General features: G+C 39.7%; 3 protein-coding genes across 4 annotated transcripts; 2 read left to right on the top strand and 1 right to left on the bottom strand.

Moving 5' to 3' along the window:
* Positions 1–26: 26 nt before the first annotated feature.
* On the top strand, positions 27–3138 carry LOC103403024 (ADP-ribosylation factor 2). 2 transcript variants are annotated; one of them, XM_008341829.4, is made up of 7 exons: positions 27–217; positions 664–827; positions 1476–1546; positions 1695–1814; positions 2359–2477; positions 2579–2660; positions 2879–3138. In XM_008341829.4, exons 2-7 carry the CDS (start codon positions 680–682, stop codon positions 2882–2884), a joined length of 546 nt encoding a protein of 181 aa, XP_008340051.1. In that variant the 5' UTR covers positions 27–217; positions 664–679; the 3' UTR covers positions 2885–3138. The 2 variants fall into 2 exon arrangements, with proteins under 2 accessions (XP_008340051.1, XP_008340050.1); XM_008341828.4 differs by lacking the exon at positions 2879–3138 and having other exon boundaries at positions 2579–2669.
* Positions 3139–7545: 4407 nt separating this feature from the next.
* LOC103403023 (galactinol synthase 1) lies at positions 7546–14844 on the top strand. Its single transcript, XM_029096379.2, has 5 exons — positions 7546–8124; positions 8332–8652; positions 8805–8939; positions 9021–9107; positions 14546–14844. Exons 1-5 carry the CDS (start codon positions 7771–7773, stop codon positions 14705–14707), a joined length of 1059 nt encoding a protein of 352 aa, XP_028952212.1. The 5' UTR covers positions 7546–7770; the 3' UTR covers positions 14708–14844.
* Positions 14845–15967: 1123 nt separating this feature from the next.
* Positions 15968–19281, bottom strand: LOC103416552 (type 2 DNA topoisomerase 6 subunit B-like). Its single transcript, XM_070815477.1, has 11 exons — positions 19182–19281; positions 18985–19093; positions 18753–18836; positions 18638–18664; positions 18414–18522; positions 18213–18309; positions 17825–18024; positions 17570–17714; positions 17141–17334; positions 16881–17004; positions 15968–16443 (listed from the first exon to the last, which is right to left on the bottom strand). The coding sequence occupies exons 1-11, from the start codon at positions 19215–19217 to the stop codon at positions 16138–16140; spliced, it is 1431 nt and encodes a 476-aa protein (XP_070671578.1). The 5' UTR covers positions 19218–19281; the 3' UTR covers positions 15968–16137.
* Between the last annotated feature and the right edge of the window lie 2279 nt (positions 19282–21560).

The following is a 21560-nucleotide window of genomic DNA, read 5'->3' as shown; positions in this document are numbered from 1 at the left end:
TTGTATGTATTAATATCTGTGACGGTCGTACTGAAAATTCCCTCAGACCGCAGCATCAGCATTTATGCGTGCGCCGGGGGCATTTTCGTATTTCACACAAACTACGGACCGGGAGTTTATAAACCCGTAGTTGTCGATCCTCACCACCACATTCACGCGTTCCTTCTCCTTCCCTCTCCCTCGATCTTCAAGGTCCCTCTGCGAAAGCTCATCGAAGGTAAATTCTGACTTTCAGATCTTGAATTTCTCTGAATTTCTTCGCATTTGCACTTCTCTGTTTGATTTCGGTACTTTTGCGCTCGATTTGGTTTCTAATTTCGCGGTAATTTGTTGATTACGGTCAGATTTAGCGTTCATTTGTGTTTAATGTGGTCAAATGCTTGAATACCGTGAGATTTGTGTTGATTTTTTACTCTGATTCGAAGATTACGTGTTCTAATCATTCGGATCTCTAGAATTTTGCTCGAATTTCCACTGCAAATTTTGGCTGTAACTCCAGATCTGCTCGATCTGTTGCGGCATGCTGCATAATTACTAGTTTCAATCCTTCAATTTTGTAATTTTAGTTTTTTGGATGAGAAAATATGAATTGCTAATGATTTACGTTTGGCCTTGCCGGAGTTTGATCTGTTGATGCAAGTGAGTTGGTGTTTTGATATGTAGGGATCCGTAGCCAGAAATGGGGCTTACGTTCACGAAGCTTTTCAGCCGGCTTTTTGCCAAGAAGGAGATGCGAATTCTGATGGTTGGTCTCGATGCCGCTGGTAAGACCACCATCCTCTACAAGCTCAAGCTTGGTGAGATTGTCACAACCATTCCCACCATCGGTGAGTTCCTTCTTCCCCTCCCAAGGCAATCGTGTGCTCATTGTTGTTATGCCAGCTTTGTAGAATATGTCTAGACTTTAACATTGGATGATATCCATCACTGATCGTTGACATTCTAATCTACTTTTGTTAGAATTGTTGATCTTAATTTTTGATATGGTTTCATTGTGATCTGGTGGAGATGAAAATTTTCAGTCCAAGATGCTAGATAGTTTGGATGGCAAAATGTGGCTATATCTAAAATGGTTGTTTTATGGTTGGGAGACGTAGCTTGTGATCTGAAATCAAGAGAAATTTTTCAGTGTGCCCGGAACACAGGATGGTCCATCACATGTCATTATACAAGTGGAAGGAAGTTTTATTTTTCAAGTGTCCCTCCACTTGTATAATAACATGTGGTGTACCAACCCGTGTTCCGAGCACATTGAAAATCTCTGTCTTTATTTTAACCATTTTGTGAGTTTGTAACTAAAGATAAATTGTCACAACTTAATAGCAACGGTATTTATGCTAGAGTTAAAAGTGTAAAGGCTTTTTCTTCTGCTTTGTTTTCTTTTATTTCGATCATTTTCTATCCTGTTCCTTTATGAAGTTCATTAGGTTTTATAAAATTTTTTTTAAAGATTTTTGAAAAATATACAATTGTAGGGTTTAATGTGGAGACCGTGGAGTACAAGAACATCAGCTTCACCGTCTGGGATGTCGGGGGTCAGGACAAGGTTAGTTTAGTTCATGTTTCTGAGAGATGTAAAGTTATTTAAAGAAATTTTGGTGATTTCCAAAAGTTTTCTTGACTTGTGGATGACAAGTTTAGGATATCTTGAAAATTGTGGATGACAAGTTGGCAACCTATTTCTTTCCTTTCAGATCCGACCATTGTGGAGGCACTACTTCCAGAACACGCAGGGTCTTATCTTTGTTGTGGACAGCAATGACAGAGACCGTGTTGTTGAGGCAAGGGACGAATTACATAGGATGTTGAATGAGGTTTGTTGTCATTTTGCTAAAGCGTTTCTATCCATCCTTCTTTGAGTATTCCAGGATGTATTCTGCGCTGATATGTTTTAAAATCTCATCCCTTCAACTTCTGGAATTTCCTAGATTTTTTAGTGTATGAGATTTAGGACCGAAACCTGTAGTTTATAGGAAGATAACGTAAGGTTTTCTATTGATTAGAGATGATAAAGATGCAGTGGCCTAAGTGGCAGCTTCCTGAACTGTGTTAGTATGCTGTTGATGCGTGTTGTGGATATCGACAAAACTAGTTATCCTATTTTCTTACTCTGTTGATATCATTGCTTGATTTGCTTTGCTGTATTGGCTTTGAATGGTGTGGCTGATTGATAAACATTATTTTTACTGAGTCATATATGCTTAGTAAGGTCGATCATGTAAATTTTGAATTGTGGTTCTGTGGACCTGTTATCTGGAACCTTTCAATACTTCCAGGTTTACCTAATTGATGTTGGAGATAGTAGGACAAGTTACTTATGTTCAATTATTTTGTGTGATTGGAATATTCTGTTTTCAGGATGAACTGCGTGATGCTGTGTTGCTCGTATTTGCTAACAAACAAGATCTTCCCAATGCAATGAATGCTGCTGAAATTACTGATAAGCTTGGCCTCCACTCTCTGAGACAGCGTCACTGGTAATCTTTTTATGGGATTCCTTGTCCCTCCTGTGATTCATCTTTTTAATTTTTTTCTTTTTTCTTTTATTAGGTCTAACATCCATTGTATGGTTTTCCAGGTACATCCAGAGCACTTGTGCAACATCCGGGGAGGGTCTATACGAGGGGCTGGATTGGCTCTCCAACAACATTGCTAACAAGGTAAACTAGTCCCCCCCCCCCCCCCCCAAATTCACTGGTTTTATATTCCTTCAGAGCGAAGTACCGTGTAATTACCTAACCTTTAATTTATAACCATCATGGCAAGGCTCTTGTGCTGTATGACTTGGTTGACGATCTCTTTTTGGAAATTCTTATATTGTTATTGTTATGTGGCATTTGAATGCTCGTTGCGGTTTCTCATACTCCTTGAATTGCAGGCGTGATTGTATCGAGGAGTCTTTTTGTGGACCGGAAATTCTGGATGCAGGGGTGAATATTATCTAGTTGTTTTTTTTTTTTTTTTATGCTATTGAGACGATTGAATTGTTGTTAAATCTGCTTCTTGTATTTGTTGTGGGAATGCTGTTTTCATCTAGGACCTTTTTAAATCGGGTTGTATTTCTTTTGGTTGGATTTTGGATACAATTCTGTTCTGAGTTGTAATTCGATTATTGGATAGATGACTCCTGGTTCTGTTTCTGGTTCTGGTTATGGTTCTGGTTCATTATCTGCTCGGCTGCTCTAACCGAGCTTATGTGAGGATCTTAGTTTCCAAGGCTGTGAGGAAGTAAACTTTCAAATTTAATTTAAAAATGATTTCTTTAAACTTATAAACTGCAATTGCTATTCTAATAAAAAAGTGAGGTTTTAGGTTCGATTATCGTGAAAAGCGAATTTGAATCACAATAGATGGCTTGTTCATTGTGATGTTTATTTTTTTAATGTAGATAATATCGCTTGTTTAACGAGAAAAAAAAAATTCACTCATGATTTATAAATAATTATGTATTTCATCTTAGAGGTCGACAGTCACCTTAATTTCACACATAGGTCAGTATTAATTTTTATTTCTTTTCAAATAAATTAAAATTTACTCTTGATTTATTTCTCCCTAAAGGGAAAATTGTTGATTGACTTTAAACCTAATTAAAATGAAAACAATATAACATCCCGTTTCGGACGGCAGGCTGGGTGAATATTATGGGCATCTGCAGTAGTCATGCATGCATGCAGATGCATACAAATTAAGACAAGGTTTGTGTCCTGCGGCTCTTGCCATGCATGTTTGAGGGGCCTCCATGCTGGATGCACGTCCAGTACTAGCCACTCTTGCCATTTGAACCGAGCACCACTTTTAAATGACTAAACTACAGAAACTGAAAAGCTTGCTTTAAGCATTAAGCTCCCAACTTTTGGCTCTTCCTGCTGATGATGGTGTAGAATTATCAAAGAGACGGACTAAAGGTCCACTTTCAACAACATCGATACTATCCCTAACTTAGTAATTACCATCTGCACAATTCGTCAAGTGCAAAAGGCCTCGGTATTAGTTAGAATGGGGTTAGAATGTTTTAAACTCTTCTTTTCTCATTGATACGGTTGATGTGAGACATTTCAACACGCCCCCTTACGTGAGACCCAATTAGTGGGTCACACGTGGGAGATCCACACATCGACAATCACGTGGAGTCAAGGGGACTCACCCTACACGCAGGGCCAAGGGACCCACCATCATCGCGCGGGGCCAAGGGGACCCACCCATCACTTGGCAGTACAGTACGAGTTCGTTCCCTGACTCTGATACCATGTAGAATTATCAAGGAGACGGCCTAAAGGCCCACTTCCAACAACACCTATATTGTCCCCAACTTGGTAATTACTACCTGCACAATCCGTCAGATGTGAGGTTTTATCACAAAATGTCTCGGTATTAGTTGGAGTGGGATTAGGATATTTAAACTCTTCTTTTCTCATTGATACGGTCAATGTATGACATTTTAACAGATGGAAAACCAGTCACCAACATTAACTTATTATGGTTTCTTCTTCGTTTTATTTCTCTAGGGCTAGGGGCCTAGGACTAAATCCTTCTTGGATCTCTACCTTATTAAAGTTGGCAGTGGAAGATTCCCACTTCCAACAAACTTTGGTAACTCAATTTAAGTTGTCTACAAAAGCGTCAAGTGTGTTGTTTCTATGTATGTCAAACTACTCTTGGATCCAGTACACTTCTCCATAAATCCTTGATAACATTATACAATCGCTTGATAGGTGAAAGCCTAAGGAACAAATTTTCAATTTTCAAAGTTGGAGCCTCAGTGTCTAATTTGGACTCATAAACCCTAAACCCTAAATTCACTGATTTTCTTTTATGTAGTTGTTTTAATAAAGTTTTGGTGGACAAAATTTCTGATATTTTTAACTTTTGCGCATTTTGTTTGAGAGCTAGGGTTTTGTAGGAATAATTTAAAAAAAAAAAAAACAGAATGTCGCAACAAGGGATCGTTGTGTCCCACGATTAAGGAGCCCTTTACAAACTAACATTGAGCAAGATTGTTGAGCAAGATCGACGAAGCAAGAAGCATTTTCCCTTTACTTTTTCTTTTGCTTTTTTTTTTTTTTTTTTTTTTAAGGCAGGACAGGGCCCAATCGCCCTATACTGTGATGCGCAGTTCCTGGAGATGATTGATATACATATATATAATATACATATATATATATATATATATATATATATATATGTATGTGTGTGTGTGTGTGATTCAACAGGCACCTTGTGCATGTTTATCCATAGATAAGATGACATTATAACTGCAAGTAAATTAATCAAAGGAAGAGATGGTTTTGTATCAGCAGACAGCAAGCGTTGCTTTCTTAGAACGTTTTTCATGTTCTAAATTACAAACTTTTGATTAAGTAGCTTACCCTATATTGTCGCCGACCAACCACATGTACAACATCATATCAACCATTTATATATGTTTAATCAAACGTCAACAATATGTGAAATTTTTAATGACGTCGGTGACATCTCAACGAAGGAAAACAATTTTGTATCTGCCTCCTCCAGAATTCGTTGTTGAATATGTTTCAGATTTGTTTTTGGGTATTTAAAATGCTACATACATACTTTTCAAGATATTCTGGTATGCATGTGAGAAAGCAAACCATGGGAAACAAAATTTTACACTTTACAGTGTGCTGAAGTCTGCTTGCAGTAAAATCTCAAAAGAAAAAAGGAAACATAAAAGCTAACCCTAATTCTTCTCTGTCACGAACAAATCACAACAGTAGCATTACTCGTCACTCAAAGTGTATTTATATTACTTTGCTTGAGGACTAACTCTGAGGAACAACTAGTGGCGGATCCAGAAAATAATATTATGAGGGTCAATAAGAATAGCGCGCGCAAATTTTTTTTTTACCAGAAATAACATGCATATCGTCATTTCATCGAGTCTTTGTAGGCCTGAAGTCATTTAGAAATGCATAATGCACACCTGTTAATGCCTCATTTGCAAGGGTAACTAACATTCTAAGGGAACAAAGAAACACACTTATCTTGAACACACTAACAATGTTTGATATCATTGCATCCTATCAAAATGTTTGTCCAAGAATGATGATGCTTTGTTATTCACTGAGATCACTATTTCATTCACTCTTCTTTCAAACATTTTATCAAAAGGGCATATATGAAGCCAACTCTAATTATCTTCAAAATGGTAGCACCCAAGGTATCCATGGACATTCACTGAAGTTTGGAGAGTCAACACCCAAGGTATCCATGGACGTTCATCGAAGTTCAGGGGGTCAGCTGACCCCCCCTGCCCCTCAATGCATCCGCCACTGGGAACAAACGTCACTTAGTACCACGGTCTAATAATATTACTCTTCACGTGTAAGTGAGATGTCTTAGGTTCGATTCTCGCCAAAGATGAATTTGTACTACATTATTACTAGCCCATCGTGAGCCTAAACCTACCCCCTCCCCTAATGTAAATAATATCTTTTTTTTTCAAAAAAAAAAAAAAAACTGAGGAACAACCAAGTGCATGCAGTGTAATTAATCCAAGTTTCTACTAGTGTATGAAATGTCAAACAAATATATACCATTCTTAAACAAAAAAATTAGGGTTTGATTAATTAGTACGGACAAAAAATATAACTTAATTTGACGACAGGGATTCATGCACATGCATGGTCTCAACCATACTAATATCTCCATCATTTTTTGGGTACTTCCCTTCCTTTCTCGTTGTTGGTATAGAGGAATACACCAAATTAAGGTCAATTAATCAGTAATCTTCCCAATCATTAAGCTAGCTAGTCAATCTTTGCGATTACTGTTAAACTTTCTCATCAAAATAAAAACCCCACATCTGATTTTTCCTTGATAAAGGCATCATTAATTTCTAAGTTACTAAAAGCATGCATGATGTATGTGTTTCACCAAAAGAAAGCTGGTGTGTTAATCATGTCTAAGTTGTTTCACCTTGAAAAAAAAATAAGAATTTGGTTAATAATAATACATAAGCTCTTAGGCAAGCTTTGTGTTTGGGAAAGAATAATACACTAAATTTATCTGTACTGTGAAAAAAGATATACAAAACTCATCTCTCTAGTACTAATCATGTTTTAGAAGTTAATGGATGTTACTGAGCAGCTGAGCTTAAGCCTCTAAACAAACCTCTCCAAATTATAAAAGAAAAGTCGTAGATTAATATTAGAGATCTGTGATAGAATTAGATGAGACCAACATCCAGAATGCTTATTTAAAAATAATCTTTTACATGCCGTGGTCAAAGGCCCCACTTCAGCCGATTACTCCACCCTTTGATGCTAACTTTCTTGAATATATATTTTCCACAAAGAAAAATTACTCCCACTTGAAGCCTAATGCATTTTCCCCATTGCAAGTAACTACATAGTATTATATATATTTTCTATTGACCATGACCTTATTACCTCCCATTAATCTCAGCCGTCCATCTTGATACTTGATGATAAGGCTACCCTAGATGAATGGTGGGTTTGAACAGAAAACACTGTTCATTCTTTCTTTCTTGTTTTTTTATTTCCCTTCAACACCATCATAAACCCCAACAAAAACATTATTTATAAAAACAAACTTGGACCATACTTTGCATTTGGGTTTCATTTGGGGTTCATCTTACATGCATTTAGTCCTCATTTGTTTATATAAGGCATCCAAAGGGCAGATTACAACCCATAACCAAAGGTTAGTGGGGGGGGGTGGCTTCCTCGGTGTAGCTACTTTACTTTCCTCACACTCCTCATTTCTCAACACACCCAGAAGTTCCAGGCAATGGCACCCCCAGAAGTTCCAGCTGATGTGTTCCAGGCCACAAGGAAAGTCTCAACGCTCACTACTACTACTACTACTACAGGCTGCTCCAAGAGGGCATTTGTGACTTTTTTAGCTGGAAATGGTGATTATTTCAAAGGGGTTGTGGGTTTGGCTAAGGGCTTGCGCAAAGTTAAGAGTGAGTACCCTCTTGTGGTTGCGATATTGCCGGACGTGCCGGAGGAGCACCGTGAGATTTTACGTTCTCAGGGTTGTATTGTTCATCAGATCGAACCTATTTATCCTCCTGAGAATCAGATTAAGTTTGCAATGGCCTACTATGTCATCAACTACTCCAAGCTCCGTATTTGGAATGTAAGTATGTAAAACCATAGAACATATTGATATTTATCATGATAACATATCAGATATCTAATATGTTATGTTGTCAGATTGTCGATTGAAACTAGTCTACCAATGATTTAAACATAACATATGGTGAACAGTACGTCGTGCATACTCTCTTATGGTTACAGTAAATGTATATACATTTGAGTATATGGAACTGATGCATATATGCAGTTTGAGGAGTACAGCAAAATGATATATTTGGATGCGGATATCCAAGTGTTTGAGAACATTGATCATCTGTTTGATACGCCTGATGGCTACTTCTATGCTGTGATGGACTGTTTCTGTGAGAAAACATGGAGTCACTCACCACAATACACAATCGGGTATTGCCAGCAGTGCCCTGACAAGGTTTCATGGCCTGCTGACATGGGCTCTCCTCCTCCGCTCTACTTCAACGCCGGCATGTTCGTGTTCGAGCCTAGCCGCTTGACATACGACGGCCTTCTTCAGACTCTCAAAGTCGTCCCACCCACCCCTTTCGCAGAACAAGTAAGTACATATTAGAAATTAATCATAATTATTTTGCGACAAAAAATTTAAGTGGGGCTATTTCTGCCACGTAACAACAATTTCATCGCAAATTGGGATCAAACGAAACATAAAATTGCTATTACCAATCTTTTTGTTTATGACTTTTACAGGATTTCTTGAACATGTTCTTCCAAAAGAAGTACAAACCAATCCCAAACATATACAACTTAGTTCTAGCCAATCTATGGCGCCACCCAGAGAACGTGCAGCTTGATCAAGTAAACGTAGTTCACTACTGTGCTGCTGTAAGTACTATTTAACAGATAGATTAAGCATATTTATTTTAATTAATCTCTCTTTAATGAATTGTTTCTTTTTAATTATAGGGATCAAAACCATGGAGGTATACCGGCAAGGAAGCTAACATGGACAGAGAGGACATCAACTCACTACGAAGCTGGAGAAGGCGACCGGTGGACTGAGAAGCGTAACGATCACGTAGTGTTGTCCAGGCAGAGTGGGAGCTGGTTTTCCCAATTAAAGCAGCAAGCACGGTAGGATGGACGGAGGAGTTGATCCATGACATAACAGTTGCATCCTGTTGTATCCAAGTGTCGAAATCAGGGTTGACTGTGTCAGTGATGTTTCCATCCTTATCTGTCAGCAATGCTGGGGGACACTTACTAGTTCCATCAACAAAGGAAACCAGATTTCGACTGCGGAGGAGAGGTAGCATTTGGGCTTGCCAGAGAGGGTAGTTGGTACGATCAAGTTTGATCGTGAGAAAATGGGAGACATTAGGAAGGGGAATAGGAGAGAAAGATTGAGAAGCCATGGGAGAACGGGGAAAAGAAAAAAAATTATTGTCGCTAGACTTTAGCTCTTTGATACCATGAAAGAGTTTAAGCTAGGGTTCGAAACTGTGAACTGCATAAACTCATCAAGGAGTATAGTTTTGGCTTTCTTACTATCTGCATTATTGCAGTATGGTTTTATACAGTTTTACATACACCCGCATGCCATAAACAATAGTACACGCATGCAATAAATAATGTGAGATCATTCAATATGCTTCTGCCCATCTTTGACAGGACTTCATGGGTTTCAGTTTCAGCAGCACATGGAGACAGGACTTCATGGGTTTCATTGTCAGCAGCACATGGATTATATGTCAGCAGCACATGGCTTATACTCAGGTGGTTTATCACGCCCCCGCAAGCTGAGTGGGCGCTGTCGAACAGGAAGCTTGGAAAGAAGATAACTGAACCGTGCGGTGGACAAGCCCTTTGTTAAGAGATCGGCAAGTTGGTCAGTAGATGAAACATATCCCACAACAAGTTCATTTCTAGTGACTTTCTCTCGAACATAATGATAATCAACTTCCACATGACGCATACGAGCCTGATAAACGGGATTGGAAGCCACTGCCAGTGCACTGATATTGTCACACCACAATTTTGGTGGAGTGAGGGGAAGACGAAGATCACAAAAAATGTGTCTGAACCAAGATAAGGTGGCAGCTGTGTAGGCCATTTGGCGATACTCGGCCTCCGTACTTGAGCGAGACACGCCGCGCTGCTTTTTAGAACTCCAGGAGACCAAGTTATCCCCTAGAAATATGCAATGACCACCAGTGGAGCGACGATCATCAGGGTCACCAGCGTAGTCAGCATCGGCAAATGCTGTGAGGGACAAAAAACTGGGTTTATAAACGAGACCGCAATCATGAGTGGCTTTCAAATAGCGAAGAATGCGTTTGACGGCAACCCAATGTGTAGTGGTGGGCGAATGCATATACTGGCAGACTTGATTAACAGCGAAAGCAATGTCCGGACGTGTGAATAAGAGATATTGGAGAGCCCCAACAATACTGCGAAAGGTTGTTCCATCCGCCAAGGGCTCGCCCTCATACAAACTAAGCTTGCGGCCAGGGAGGGCTGGAGTAGACAAGGGTTTGGCATCAGCCATCTGAGTTCGTTTGAGGAGGTCCAGAATATATTTGGACTGTGTTAAGTACATGGCCGTTGGCGTTCTCGTAATTTCCATGCCCAAAAAATAATGCAAGGGACCAAGATCCTTCATGGAGAATTTTCGACCCAATTGATGAATCAAGGTGGAGATGTGAGCTGGATTATTACCGGTGACGAGGATGTCATCAACGTAAATGAGCAAGTAAATGACATGAGTTCCATTGCAGAAAATGAACAGCGAAGAATCTGCCATGGAGGCTTGAAAGCCGAGCTCCTCCAGATGGTGAGAGAAGCACTGAAACCAGGCACGTGGAGCCTGTTTTAAGCCGTATAAGGACCGGCGAAGACGGCAGACATGTGACGGAAACTGCGGATCGACAAAACCAGAAGGTTGGCGCATGTAGACTTCTTCATTTAAAGAGCCATGAAGGAACGCATTTTTGACGTCAAGTTGGCGAATTGGCCAGTTAAAATGAAGGGCCACGGAGAGAATGATCCTGATGGTGGCATGAGTGACGACGGGACTAAACGTCTCACTGTAATCAAGCCCTTCTTGTTGATGGAAACCATTGGCAACAAGACGTGCTTTAAATCGTTCAATGGAACCGTCAGATTTCCGTTTAATACGGTAGACCCATTTATTGGGTAGGACATTCATGGAGGGATGAGAAGGAACTAGGGACCACGTTCCTGTGCTTTGTAGAGCATTGAACTCGTCTGCCATTGCCATACGCCATTCGGGAGACTTATTTGCCTGTGTAAAACAAGAGGGCTCAACAAGTTCATTAGTCACATCAGAAACAAGAGCATACTTGGGGTTTGGCTTCTGAATGCCATCCTTTGAGCGTGTAACCATGGAGTGAACAGGTTGAATTTGCGTCTGAGAGGAAGGTGAGACAGGAGCAACACCCACTGCAGTCGTAGAGGATGGAATGGAAGAAGGGTCAGGGAGGTGCGGATTTGGTGGGAAATTAGAGGAAATAGGGTTAGGTTGGGGGGATGGTATAGTGGGATGCATGTGATGGGGCGGATGTGGTGGTAAAGGGCAGGGAATAGGACTAGGGTTAGGTGGGTGAGATAATATGGGGAGTAAGTTGGACGAATGCGAGTGTGGTGGTACAGTTGGGAAAATGGGGTTCCTAGAGGGATAATGGAAAGAGGAGGGGTCAATGTTCAGTACCATAGACGATTGGGAGGATGAGGACCGTGTAGAAATGGATTCTTTGTATGGAAAATTGGTTTCATCAAATAGGACATGGCGTGACAAAAAAATACGACCTGTGGACGTATCTAAACACTTATAACCTTGTTGATTTAATGAATATCCTAAGAAAATGCAACGTTTGGAGCGAAATTGCAGCTTGTTAGTATTATAAGGACGAAGAAATGGAAAACATGCACACCCAAAAACTTTAAGAAAATCATATTGAGGAGATTTTTGAAACAGTTTTTGAAAGGGAGACTCATCATGGAGAACTTTAGTCGGTAAACGATTGATCAAATAGTTTGCTGTATGGAAAGCATCATCCCAAAAAGAAGTTGGTAAGGAGGAATGAGCAAGAAGGGTGAGACCAGTTTCAACGATATGACGGTGTTTACGTTCGGAAAGTCCATTTTGTTCAGGATGATGTGGACATGTAAAACGATGTAGAATGCCATGTTGAGTCAAAAAAATTTTGAATTTGTTGTTTACGTACTCCCCTCCTCCATCAGTTTGAAAGGATTTAATTGTAGTGTGGAACATGTTTTCAACCAGTTTCTTAAAGGACACAAAAGTGAGAAAGACATCAGATTTTAATTTTAAGGGATATATCCAAGAGTAGCGAGAAAAATCATCAATAAATACGACATAATATTTAAAACCATTGATAGAAAAAGAAGGTGAAGTCCATACATCGGAATGAACCAATTGTAAAGGAGATGAAGACCTAGAGACAGACAATGGAAAAGGTAACTTGTGACTCTTGCCCATGGGACATGAGTGACATAACTTACTAGTGACAACGCCCTTAATAGGCAATTTGTTCCTAGAAACCAAACTTTGCAAAATATGAGAAGATGGATGACCTAACCTAGAGTGCCAAATTGAATTGGACACTCTAGTTCCTAAAAATGCAGACACGCCTTTAATGGAAGATGAAACACCAGAAAAAGGGTAGAATCCATTTCTACTCGGGCCTTGTAAAAGCATCCTCCCCGTGTGAAGTTCCTGAACACAGTATGAGTTGGGATATAAGGTGAAAGAACAGTTATTATCGGTAGTAAAACGATGGATAGAAATAATATTGGTTGATGCATTAGGGCAGAGTAGTGTATTAGGTAATGTGAAAGTAGAGGTAGGTGTACGAATGGAAGTGTTGCCTATGTGGGAAATTTGCAAACCTGTGCCACCAACAACTCCATTGACTTCGTCCATGCCAGTATAAGGATGAGGATGCGCAACAGTAGCAGGATTATTGGTGATGTGAGCATTGGCCCCGGAGTCAAACAGCCATTCCTGGATGGCAGGTGCTGTTGCAGAAGCAGGAGGAGCACGAGCAGCAAAAGCTTGAAGACGTGGTGCAGGGACACGTCCCTCATAAGACATATTTAGGCGGTTGAAGCAGTCAATCGCAGAATGACCATAACGATTACATATTTGGCATTGAATCCGGCTTGTAGTAAAAGTACCTTGGGAAGGAGAGGTGCCAAGAATCCCATCATGTGGGCGGGAGTGGGAGACTTGGTGAGAGTTGGACCCTTGGTGATAGTAGGAACCTTGGTGAGAGGGTGAGGAGCTGTAGTGGCGATTGGTAGAGCCACGACCAGTATTGAAGTTACTACGACCACGGAAGCCAGTAGAGGATCCTCGTCCTCGAGACGATGCAGGTGCGCGGTTGCCATTGCGAACGGCGGCAAGGACAGTGAGCCCACTGTCAGTACCAAACGCGGAATGTATTTGCTGTCGTCTTTCAGCGCCAAGGAGGAGGGCTTCCAAAGCACTGTAGGTAATAGCCTCATCACGGGCTTGAGCGGAAGCAACCGTACTTTCATAGGCCGGACCAACATTGTTGAGGATGATGGCAACGATGTCGGAGTCGGAAACAGGAGCACCAGAGAGAGAGAGGGTATCTGCGAGACAATTAATTTTATCCAAAAATTCAGAAATGGAAGAATCACCTCGGTGAGTATTCATCAACTCACTACGAAGCTGGAGAAGGCGACCGGTGGACTGAGAAGCGTAACGATCACGTAGTGTTGTCCAGGCAGAGTGGGAGCTGGTTTTCCCAATTAAAGCAGCAAGCACGGTAGGATGGACGGAGGAGTTGATCCATGACATAACAGTTGCATCCTGTTGTATCCAAGTGTCGAAATCAGGGTTGACTGTGTCAGTGATGTTTCCATCCTTATCTGTCAGCAATGCTGGGGGACACTTACTAGTTCCATCAACAAAGGAAACCAGATTTCGACTGCGGAGGAGAGGTAGCATTTGGGCTTGCCAGAGAGGGTAGTTGGTACGATCAAGTTTGATCGTGAGAAAATGGGAGACATTAGGAAGGGGAATAGGAGAGAAAGATTGAGAAGCCATGGGAGAACGGGGAAAAGAAAAAAAATTATTGTCGCTAGACTTTAGCTCTTTGATACCATGAAAGAGTTTAAGCTAGGGTTCGAAACTGTGAACTGCATAAACTCATCAAGGAGTATAGTTTTGGCTTTCTTACTATCTGCATTATTGCAGTATGGTTTTATACAGTTTTACATACACCCGCATGCCATAAACAATAGTACACGCATGCAATAAATAATGTGAGATCATTCAATATGCTTCTGCCCATCTTTGACAGGACTTCATGGGTTTCAGTTTCAGCAGCACATGGAGACAGGACTTCATGGGTTTCATTGTCAGCAGCACATGGATTATATGTCAGCAGCACATGGCTTATACTCAGGTGGTTTATCAGTTAGTGGCCAAATGGTGGGAAATTTACAACGACGAGTCCCTGGATTTCAAGGCTGAAACCCCAGCAGCCGCGGAGGAAGAAACTTTCTCGAAGCCGTCGTCGATCATGGCTTCCATGCCGGAGCCTACCATTCCCTACATTCCTGCTCCATCTGCTGCTTGATATATAATATAATCTTGAGTGACTAATTATTTTTCACAAGTTAATGGTGTGATTAGTGATCCATCATTTTTAATTTTTTTGGTCTCATACTTGTATTACATACTCCTTTTTAATTAGATTGCTTCTGATTGGCCTTATTTTCTTGGTGGTGAGGTGAGTTAATGTATTTGGTATGACTTAATTACCTAGTGTACTTGGGAGCTCTATAATACTTATTAAAAATATACGAGTTTGTTTATAAGTGATTTTAAAATGATTGAAAACGCTATTAGAATTTAAAATGCTTTTTCAAAATTCATTTGCATTTTAATTAAATATTGATTTCAAAAATATTTTCATAAAAAACATTTTAATCATTTTAAAAACAATTCCAAACATACATGTTCTTATTTCGGTGCATTTAACGTACAACAATATTTTCGGCTTATGCCAAAATTTGAATTCCACCTCTTTTTCTTCGAAAAATGCTGGGTTAAGAACTGCTACATAACTCTCATAATGAAGTCGACTCTATACATGTGGGTCCCATGCAGCAGTCGCTTCACCCAAATGCCATTTGAGATAGAGTTTAGCTCATTATCAACCCAAATTCTAGTAGGGATTTGGATCATTTCCGAGGCAACTGGTCGGATCCTTCTAACCAGTGTTTATAAACTATTAGATTTTTATCCAACGATTACAAGTAGTGGATCCTCTAAAAGTTATAATAATTGGAGCCGTTAGATTTTTTATCCAACGGTCCATGAACACTGATCAGGAGGATCCCGACCAGTTGCCTCGGAGAGGATCCAAATCCTTCTAGTAGTTCAGAATTGAAATATGACTCGGTCCCAAACTCGGACAACTCGATTCGCTTACAATACCACATCGGAACAGCCCAACTTCATCCAATTGGCACTGCCTTCAATCCAACTAAACAGGTACCTTTCCAAACGGGGAGTATTTTTGCTCACCACCACCATTTAATGTGGTATATATTCACCACCCTATTTATCACCATTAGATAAGTTTGAATTTCAATATTCATGTAGTGGATAGACACAAATCTCAAAATTCAAACTTATTTAACGATGATAAATAAAATGTTGAGTATACACTATACTAAATGGTGGTGAACAAAAATGAACTCTCCCAAACGCATGGTAACGAGTGTCTAGCTATACACGTGGCAGACTTACAATGGGTCTGGACCTTGGTACCAAGATCCCACCAGATAATCGATATACATTGACTTTTGGTCATTTCGGGTGGGACCAGTGATTTGATGTTTGGGATCATCACAGTCTGATTGTCAAAACAGCGTAAAATGTTTTTTTAAAAGAGAATGACTTACCTGCACTGATTACGATACAATGTCGATATATCAAACAAATGCAGACGTTATGTTATTGACTTGAAATACCATCGCAAATCACCGCCTCATGTGCGTTTTAACATATATCCATAGAGCCAAATGCACCCTCTCCTTCATATTCCCCGTCTTGAGACCCCAATTCCTGCAAGTGATCATCCTCGAAAAGAAAAGTTGGCATTTCTTTGCTTCTCTGGGGCTCTCTGTCATGCATTTCTACTACTGCAATGATCTTTTCCCTTATACAATCTTCAACGGCTTCACCTCCAACTCCTTGAGATTGCAATCCAAGAAAAGAGCAGCATTCTTCTCGGAAGTCCGCGTCATTGGAAGACAAGATTAGGCTAGAAATTGTTTTCGCGAGATCGGGGGCATAGCTACGGACCTGGGGAACCAAGGCAATCGGTTAACCAAGGTGCTAAAATGCAGACGTCACCTTGTTAAGCGAAGTCTACGGATTTACCATTGAGATGGAAAGTCTAAGTTTCAGACGCATCGTCTGTCATTCTCATGTGGAATATGTTTCTACCTTACGGAGTTTGACGTAGTAACAACCAATCACTGAAGGTACGATCACATACACAACAAGGACGTAAACACTAATTATTTCGGAAAATTGAAATTTTCAGCAGATATTTTGATGCAGAAACTTGGTTTTTATAAAATTGTTTTCGTGTAAGACAATTCAAGCAATAAAGATGAAAAGTAAAACACAATATAGGATAATTGTCAATAGGATAATTTTCGAACCATTGGTCTCTTAGAAGACCCACTATGCTAGGAAATTCGAAGATGACAGAGTAGTGAGAGCGAGAAATGTACCTTGACGGCATGGGCACTTAGAAGAACTCCAGCGTAATTGTCCTTCAAATCGTTCAATGCAAGCTTAATTGCTTTTTTAATGAGATTCTGATCAGGTCGCGTCTTTCGCCTTGCTGATGGTATTGTAATCTTGGCAATGTGTCAAGGAATAGGCATATACATATAACATATGGCATGTTTAATAGGAAACAGAAATAAAAGAATGCAAGGAGGAAGTTAACCAATATCAAGGATGTTAAGAAATGAACGATTTTGGATATTGCTCGTGGTAGTGGTGGAGGACAATATCGATTTGAACAGATGGGGGCAAGTTGTCCCATTCCACTAATGCAAAGCCGCCCTGATCCACAACGCTCCCAAAGCTCAATCCGTAACTTTTCCAGTCAATGCTAGCTAACGCCTTCAGAGAGGATTGAGGGATTGGGCACGGTGTGAAATCTTTGAAGTACAAGACCTGAAAGTGAATGCACGCATTCATAAAAACCAAACCATACATTTCTTCACACCGAAACAAAGACGAACAAAATAATGCATTTGGTCACTTCTGTTATTATTTTTGAGCCACAAGCAAAATTCCATGAGAAGATTAGAAGGGCAAGTAACTACATAATTTAATTGCTGCCAAGCACAAGGACTGCTACATCGTAAAGGGATTTGAAAAACAGAAGAATGAAAGTGATTAAACAAACCTCAGTTTTCGAGCTACATGTCCTCGGACAAGTACTGGCTACCTCCGACATTTCACTAATTACAATCACCGCTTCCATCACTGATCCAGGATACCTTCGGCTTTCTGTGCAGCATGCTGCTCCACTACCAATCTTGAGATGCTCCCTTAAAAGATTTTAAGTAACAGTTAAGACTCACAAAACAAACTTTCAATCAACGGCAATTCGGGCCTAATAGAGAGGAAACTGGCATGAATTTCATTGTAACTTACTTACCCACTTGAGAAGCATGACTCGCATTTTTTCCCTAATGTATTCCCATGCTTAAAAACGTAGTCTTCAACCCCTGACCTTAAACGTTCAAGATTTGAGGCTGCAAAAGGTAAAGGGTTCCTCCCCTCATTCGCTACAAAAACATTTACGTATCTAGATCCAGGAGCATCCCCTTGTTCAACTACCAGTTCAATTGAAACATTCTGGGGGAAAAAAACAATTGAAGCTGATCGATTAGTCGCTGCTGAAGTCATAATTGTAGTTAGGCACACTACTATACACACACTGGATCAAGTAACTCCTCTCTTTTATTATTAACCAACTCGATGTAACACAATAGGATTGCGAACTTGTAAATCTTCTGCCACATAAAGTTGTATGTAGATCTTACCGGGATCTTCAACATGAGGATCTTCCGAAAGAAGCAACAAAACGCTGGCAGCAAAACATCAATGCTTTCGAAAATTGACAGACGTACTTCAGTCCCACTGAACACCGAGAAACAATCACAAATCAGCTATGTGCATAACTTGAAAGATAAATACCTAAAATAAAATATTCAGCAGCACAAAGGTTGAAGTGATTTGCATACCTGAATTGGAGTCCATTCTTAAGATTTGAAGGCAGCCTGGTCAACCGTCTCCCCGACGCACTTTCTTTCAGATTCAACTGGTAATGATGTATCTCATCATCACCAATACCTGCAATTCTTACAAATTCATTCAATCAGCAATCACAAAACCGAACTTCAAAACTCAGTCGTTTTGAATTTTAATCAAAACAAAGCACAGTTACTGCAGAGAAATCGGAATTCACCGGTGGTTGTGACGAAAAGCAATCCATCTGCATCACAATGCGGCCATGTAAACCAAACTGATACATAGAAACCGCAAACGAGTATGCATTTTGGTAAATTCACTCATATACGTACCCCAAATTTGCGCGCCAAATGCCTCCCTACGAAGCTTCAAACCTCCGAACTCCTCTGCGCAGCTCCCCACGCCGGTATCCGAGACTGATCAGACGGAAACCAAGCCCATATTCGTCATTTTACTAACCACACACACCGTTTGCCGCTCGAGACCACGCCGTTTCGTTTCCAAAAATCCCAAGCAAAAATCGAACTCATAGAGAGTGAGAGAATTAGAAGGGCGGCGAGATACCTGAAATTTGAACGGAGCGGGGATCAGACGGCGGAGAGCGCTTGAGAAGGACGGAGAGTCTGCAGAGGTCCTCCGACGTGCGGCATCTTTGAAATGCCGACGAAATTAACTGCAAAACCGAAGTGCGGAAGTTAACGGCGACAGAAATCGAATCGATCCGAGCGTTTGTAAGTTTTTAGGTGGAGATTTAAACTCACTTGCAGGCAGAGGTCTTGGGCTGAAGCGATGGTCATCTTTCTGTATTTGGATTTTGGGAGAGAAGACTGAAACTCCCGCCGTTTCCGTTCGTGAATGTAGCGACATATTATTCCTCCTTTTTATGAGCATTTTTAAATTGTGGGCTTTTATTTGGGCCCGTTTTTATCTGAATGGGTAGGATTCGAATTGGGACCAATTGGATCAGAATGGATGGGCTTAGGCCCATGTTGGTCAGGGGTCGTGGTTGGCTATCCAAAAGGTCTCGGATTTGGTAATATCTAGTGATTTATCCAATTAAAAGCGCATAAAAAAAAAAAATTCCAATAACAACTACTGCATAAATAAAAAAAGAATCTAATGTGTTATCTGATTGGGAAGTAATGCATTTTTTTGGGGTTGCGTTCTCCCTTTATTAGAGCCTTCATATGCAGTAATAGTATATTTACTCATGCAGTTTTATATATATAGATGCAGTTTTATATATATATATATATATATATATATATAACAATATATTTACTAAGGATGGAGAAGCCATCATAATAATTTGGTTTGATCATAAGACTTCTCATTATCAGAAACTAGCATTTGCCTACACATTTTGTGTGTATGAACACATTTTTTTATAAAATGATAAGGATAGAGGGAGAGAGAGAGAGAGAGAGAATGTGGAGGGAGTGTGATGTTTTTGTTTTTGGTTTTTTTATTTTATATAAATTTTAAATATTAGAGATATTTTAACATCATATGTAGGTGAGGCTTCAATAAAAAATAGTAAAATTTTGGACCTGTGAAATTACATTATTGCCCATCTTTTTTTTTTGTGTGATAGAATACTAAGTTGTCTTTTCATCCTCTTTTAGTTGACAAAGAGGGTTTCATTAATTAATAGAGATTAATGCAGCCATTTATTGTCCCTCCTAGAAGTTGGGTAACGTATCCCTTGTAAAGCTTGAAAACTAGCAGAGTAGGGTGGGTTTGGTAAAACTATGAGAAATGCAAAATAGACTCTCTCAAAGTGAGACTCTTCATGGACTCTTTGTCCTTCTACATTTTAACGTTAATTATTATAAAACATTGTGCCATAAATACTAGGAGACAAAAAAGTTTTTAATGGTAGACTCTTTGTCCTCCCACAGTTAGCATCTCTATTAAAACTATACATGTGGTCTTGGACTCTTGGTCCCCTCATAAAGCTTTTAATGGTGGACTCTTGGTCCTCTCATAAAACTTGTATGACATACATGCACTGCCACTGTAGCATTATGTGTTAATAACACAAAAATATGTGAGAAAATGTTAAATACACGTTCTTGTATTATTAGTATAGAACGTCATGCTACTATGTAGCAGTGATATATTATCCATATTGTTCGTTGTCAAACATATTTCCATGCATGTTATATCATACCCATCACGTAAATCATGTGGTGAATGTGAGATGAAATAGGTGGAAATAAAACAATGATGAAAGTCGATGAGAAAGTGGAAAATAAAGTCTAGCATTCCTTCCACACAAATCACCACCACTCAACTCTCAGTTGTGGAAGTGCAAGTCAATGCTTTAGAGAATAAATGAAAAGTAGCACTCTTTTTTCCTTGTTGCTATAACGTGAGGATACTCTTCTGATCTTCTTTGTAAGGATTTCATATTCATTAATTATAAATCGTACGGTCTATTTTCGTCATGTGCTATTTGTATTTAATTTTAAATATAATACTTTCCGACTGTACGACGTACGATAAGTGAATATAATTAAAAAATCCTCAAAATTCTCATAAAAAGAATCCAGAAAGAATCGTTGCTATATTCATAGAGTAACTTTTTCCGTCAGTCTCCGAAAGACTGCTGGACGGACTCTTTGGACTTACCTATTAAAGAAACAGTCGGTCAAATCGTGTTCACTGTCACGACACCGGTTGCAGTCAACAACAAGCGCCAGTGCGCCGGTCAGCTTGATATGTATAATCCGCATTCCCCACTCCCTAGATTGCAATTTAATTTGCAAGAGGAGCTCAATAATAACCTACTTAACCTGTTGATGCCACGCACGTTTAATATATAGTAATGAGCACCAGAGAGGGATTCAATATAATGTTATAATGTAACGGGATTATGACGACTCTCATATCGTAAAATTTGAAAAGTAACATAAATTTAGATAAGACCAAAATATAGAAAGAGTAAGCTCATATTTCGCGAGAGAAGATATGTCTTAAAAATGATGCTGTCGGCAGGCTTAGCTACCTAAAATTCCCTATCTTGTTTAGTAAAAATCCAAAATAAAAGCACATGATGTTTATGATAATGTTTTGTAGAGCGGGCGAAGACAAACAAATCGCTGGAGGGCAGCGAGGAATATTTTGGTAGGAAGAAA

This window comes from Malus domestica, chromosome 16 (genome assembly GCF_042453785.1).
Source record: "Malus domestica chromosome 16, GDT2T_hap1".
In the NCBI taxonomy this organism is placed as follows: Eukaryota; Viridiplantae; Streptophyta; class Magnoliopsida; order Rosales; family Rosaceae; genus Malus; species Malus domestica.
Note: the sequence above shows the minus strand (reverse complement) of the source record. Positions and strands in the feature narration are given on the sequence as shown.

Coding starts and splice junctions, on each gene's coding strand:
- LOC103403023 (XM_029096379.2), top strand. CDS start 7,771: ATGGCACCCCCAGAAGTTCCAGCTGATGTGTTCCAGGCCACAAGGAAA. Junction 8,653..8,804: donor CCACCCCTTTCGCAGAACAA/GTAAGTACATAT, acceptor TGACTTTTACAG/GATTTCTTGAACATGTTCTT. Junction 9,108..14,545: donor GAAGCTGGAGAAGGCGACCG/GTGGACTGAGAA, acceptor GTGGTTTATCAG/TTAGTGGCCAAATGGTGGGA.
- LOC103403024 (XM_008341828.4), top strand. CDS start 680: ATGGGGCTTACGTTCACGAAGCTTTTCAGCCGGCTTTTTGCCAAGAAG. Junction 828..1,475: donor CACAACCATTCCCACCATCG/GTGAGTTCCTTC, acceptor ATACAATTGTAG/GGTTTAATGTGGAGACCGTG. Junction 1,547..1,694: donor ATGTCGGGGGTCAGGACAAG/GTTAGTTTAGTT, acceptor CTTTCCTTTCAG/ATCCGACCATTGTGGAGGCA.
- LOC103416552 (XM_070815477.1), bottom strand. CDS start 19,217: ATGACCATCGCTTCAGCCCAAGACCTCTGCCTGCAA. Junction 18,310..18,413: donor AAGAATGGACTCCAATTCAG/GTATGCAAATCA, acceptor CTCGGTGTTCAG/TGGGACTGAAGTACGTCTGT. Junction 17,335..17,569: donor CATGTAGCTCGAAAACTGAG/GTTTGTTTAATC, acceptor ATTCACTTTCAG/GTCTTGTACTTCAAAGATTT.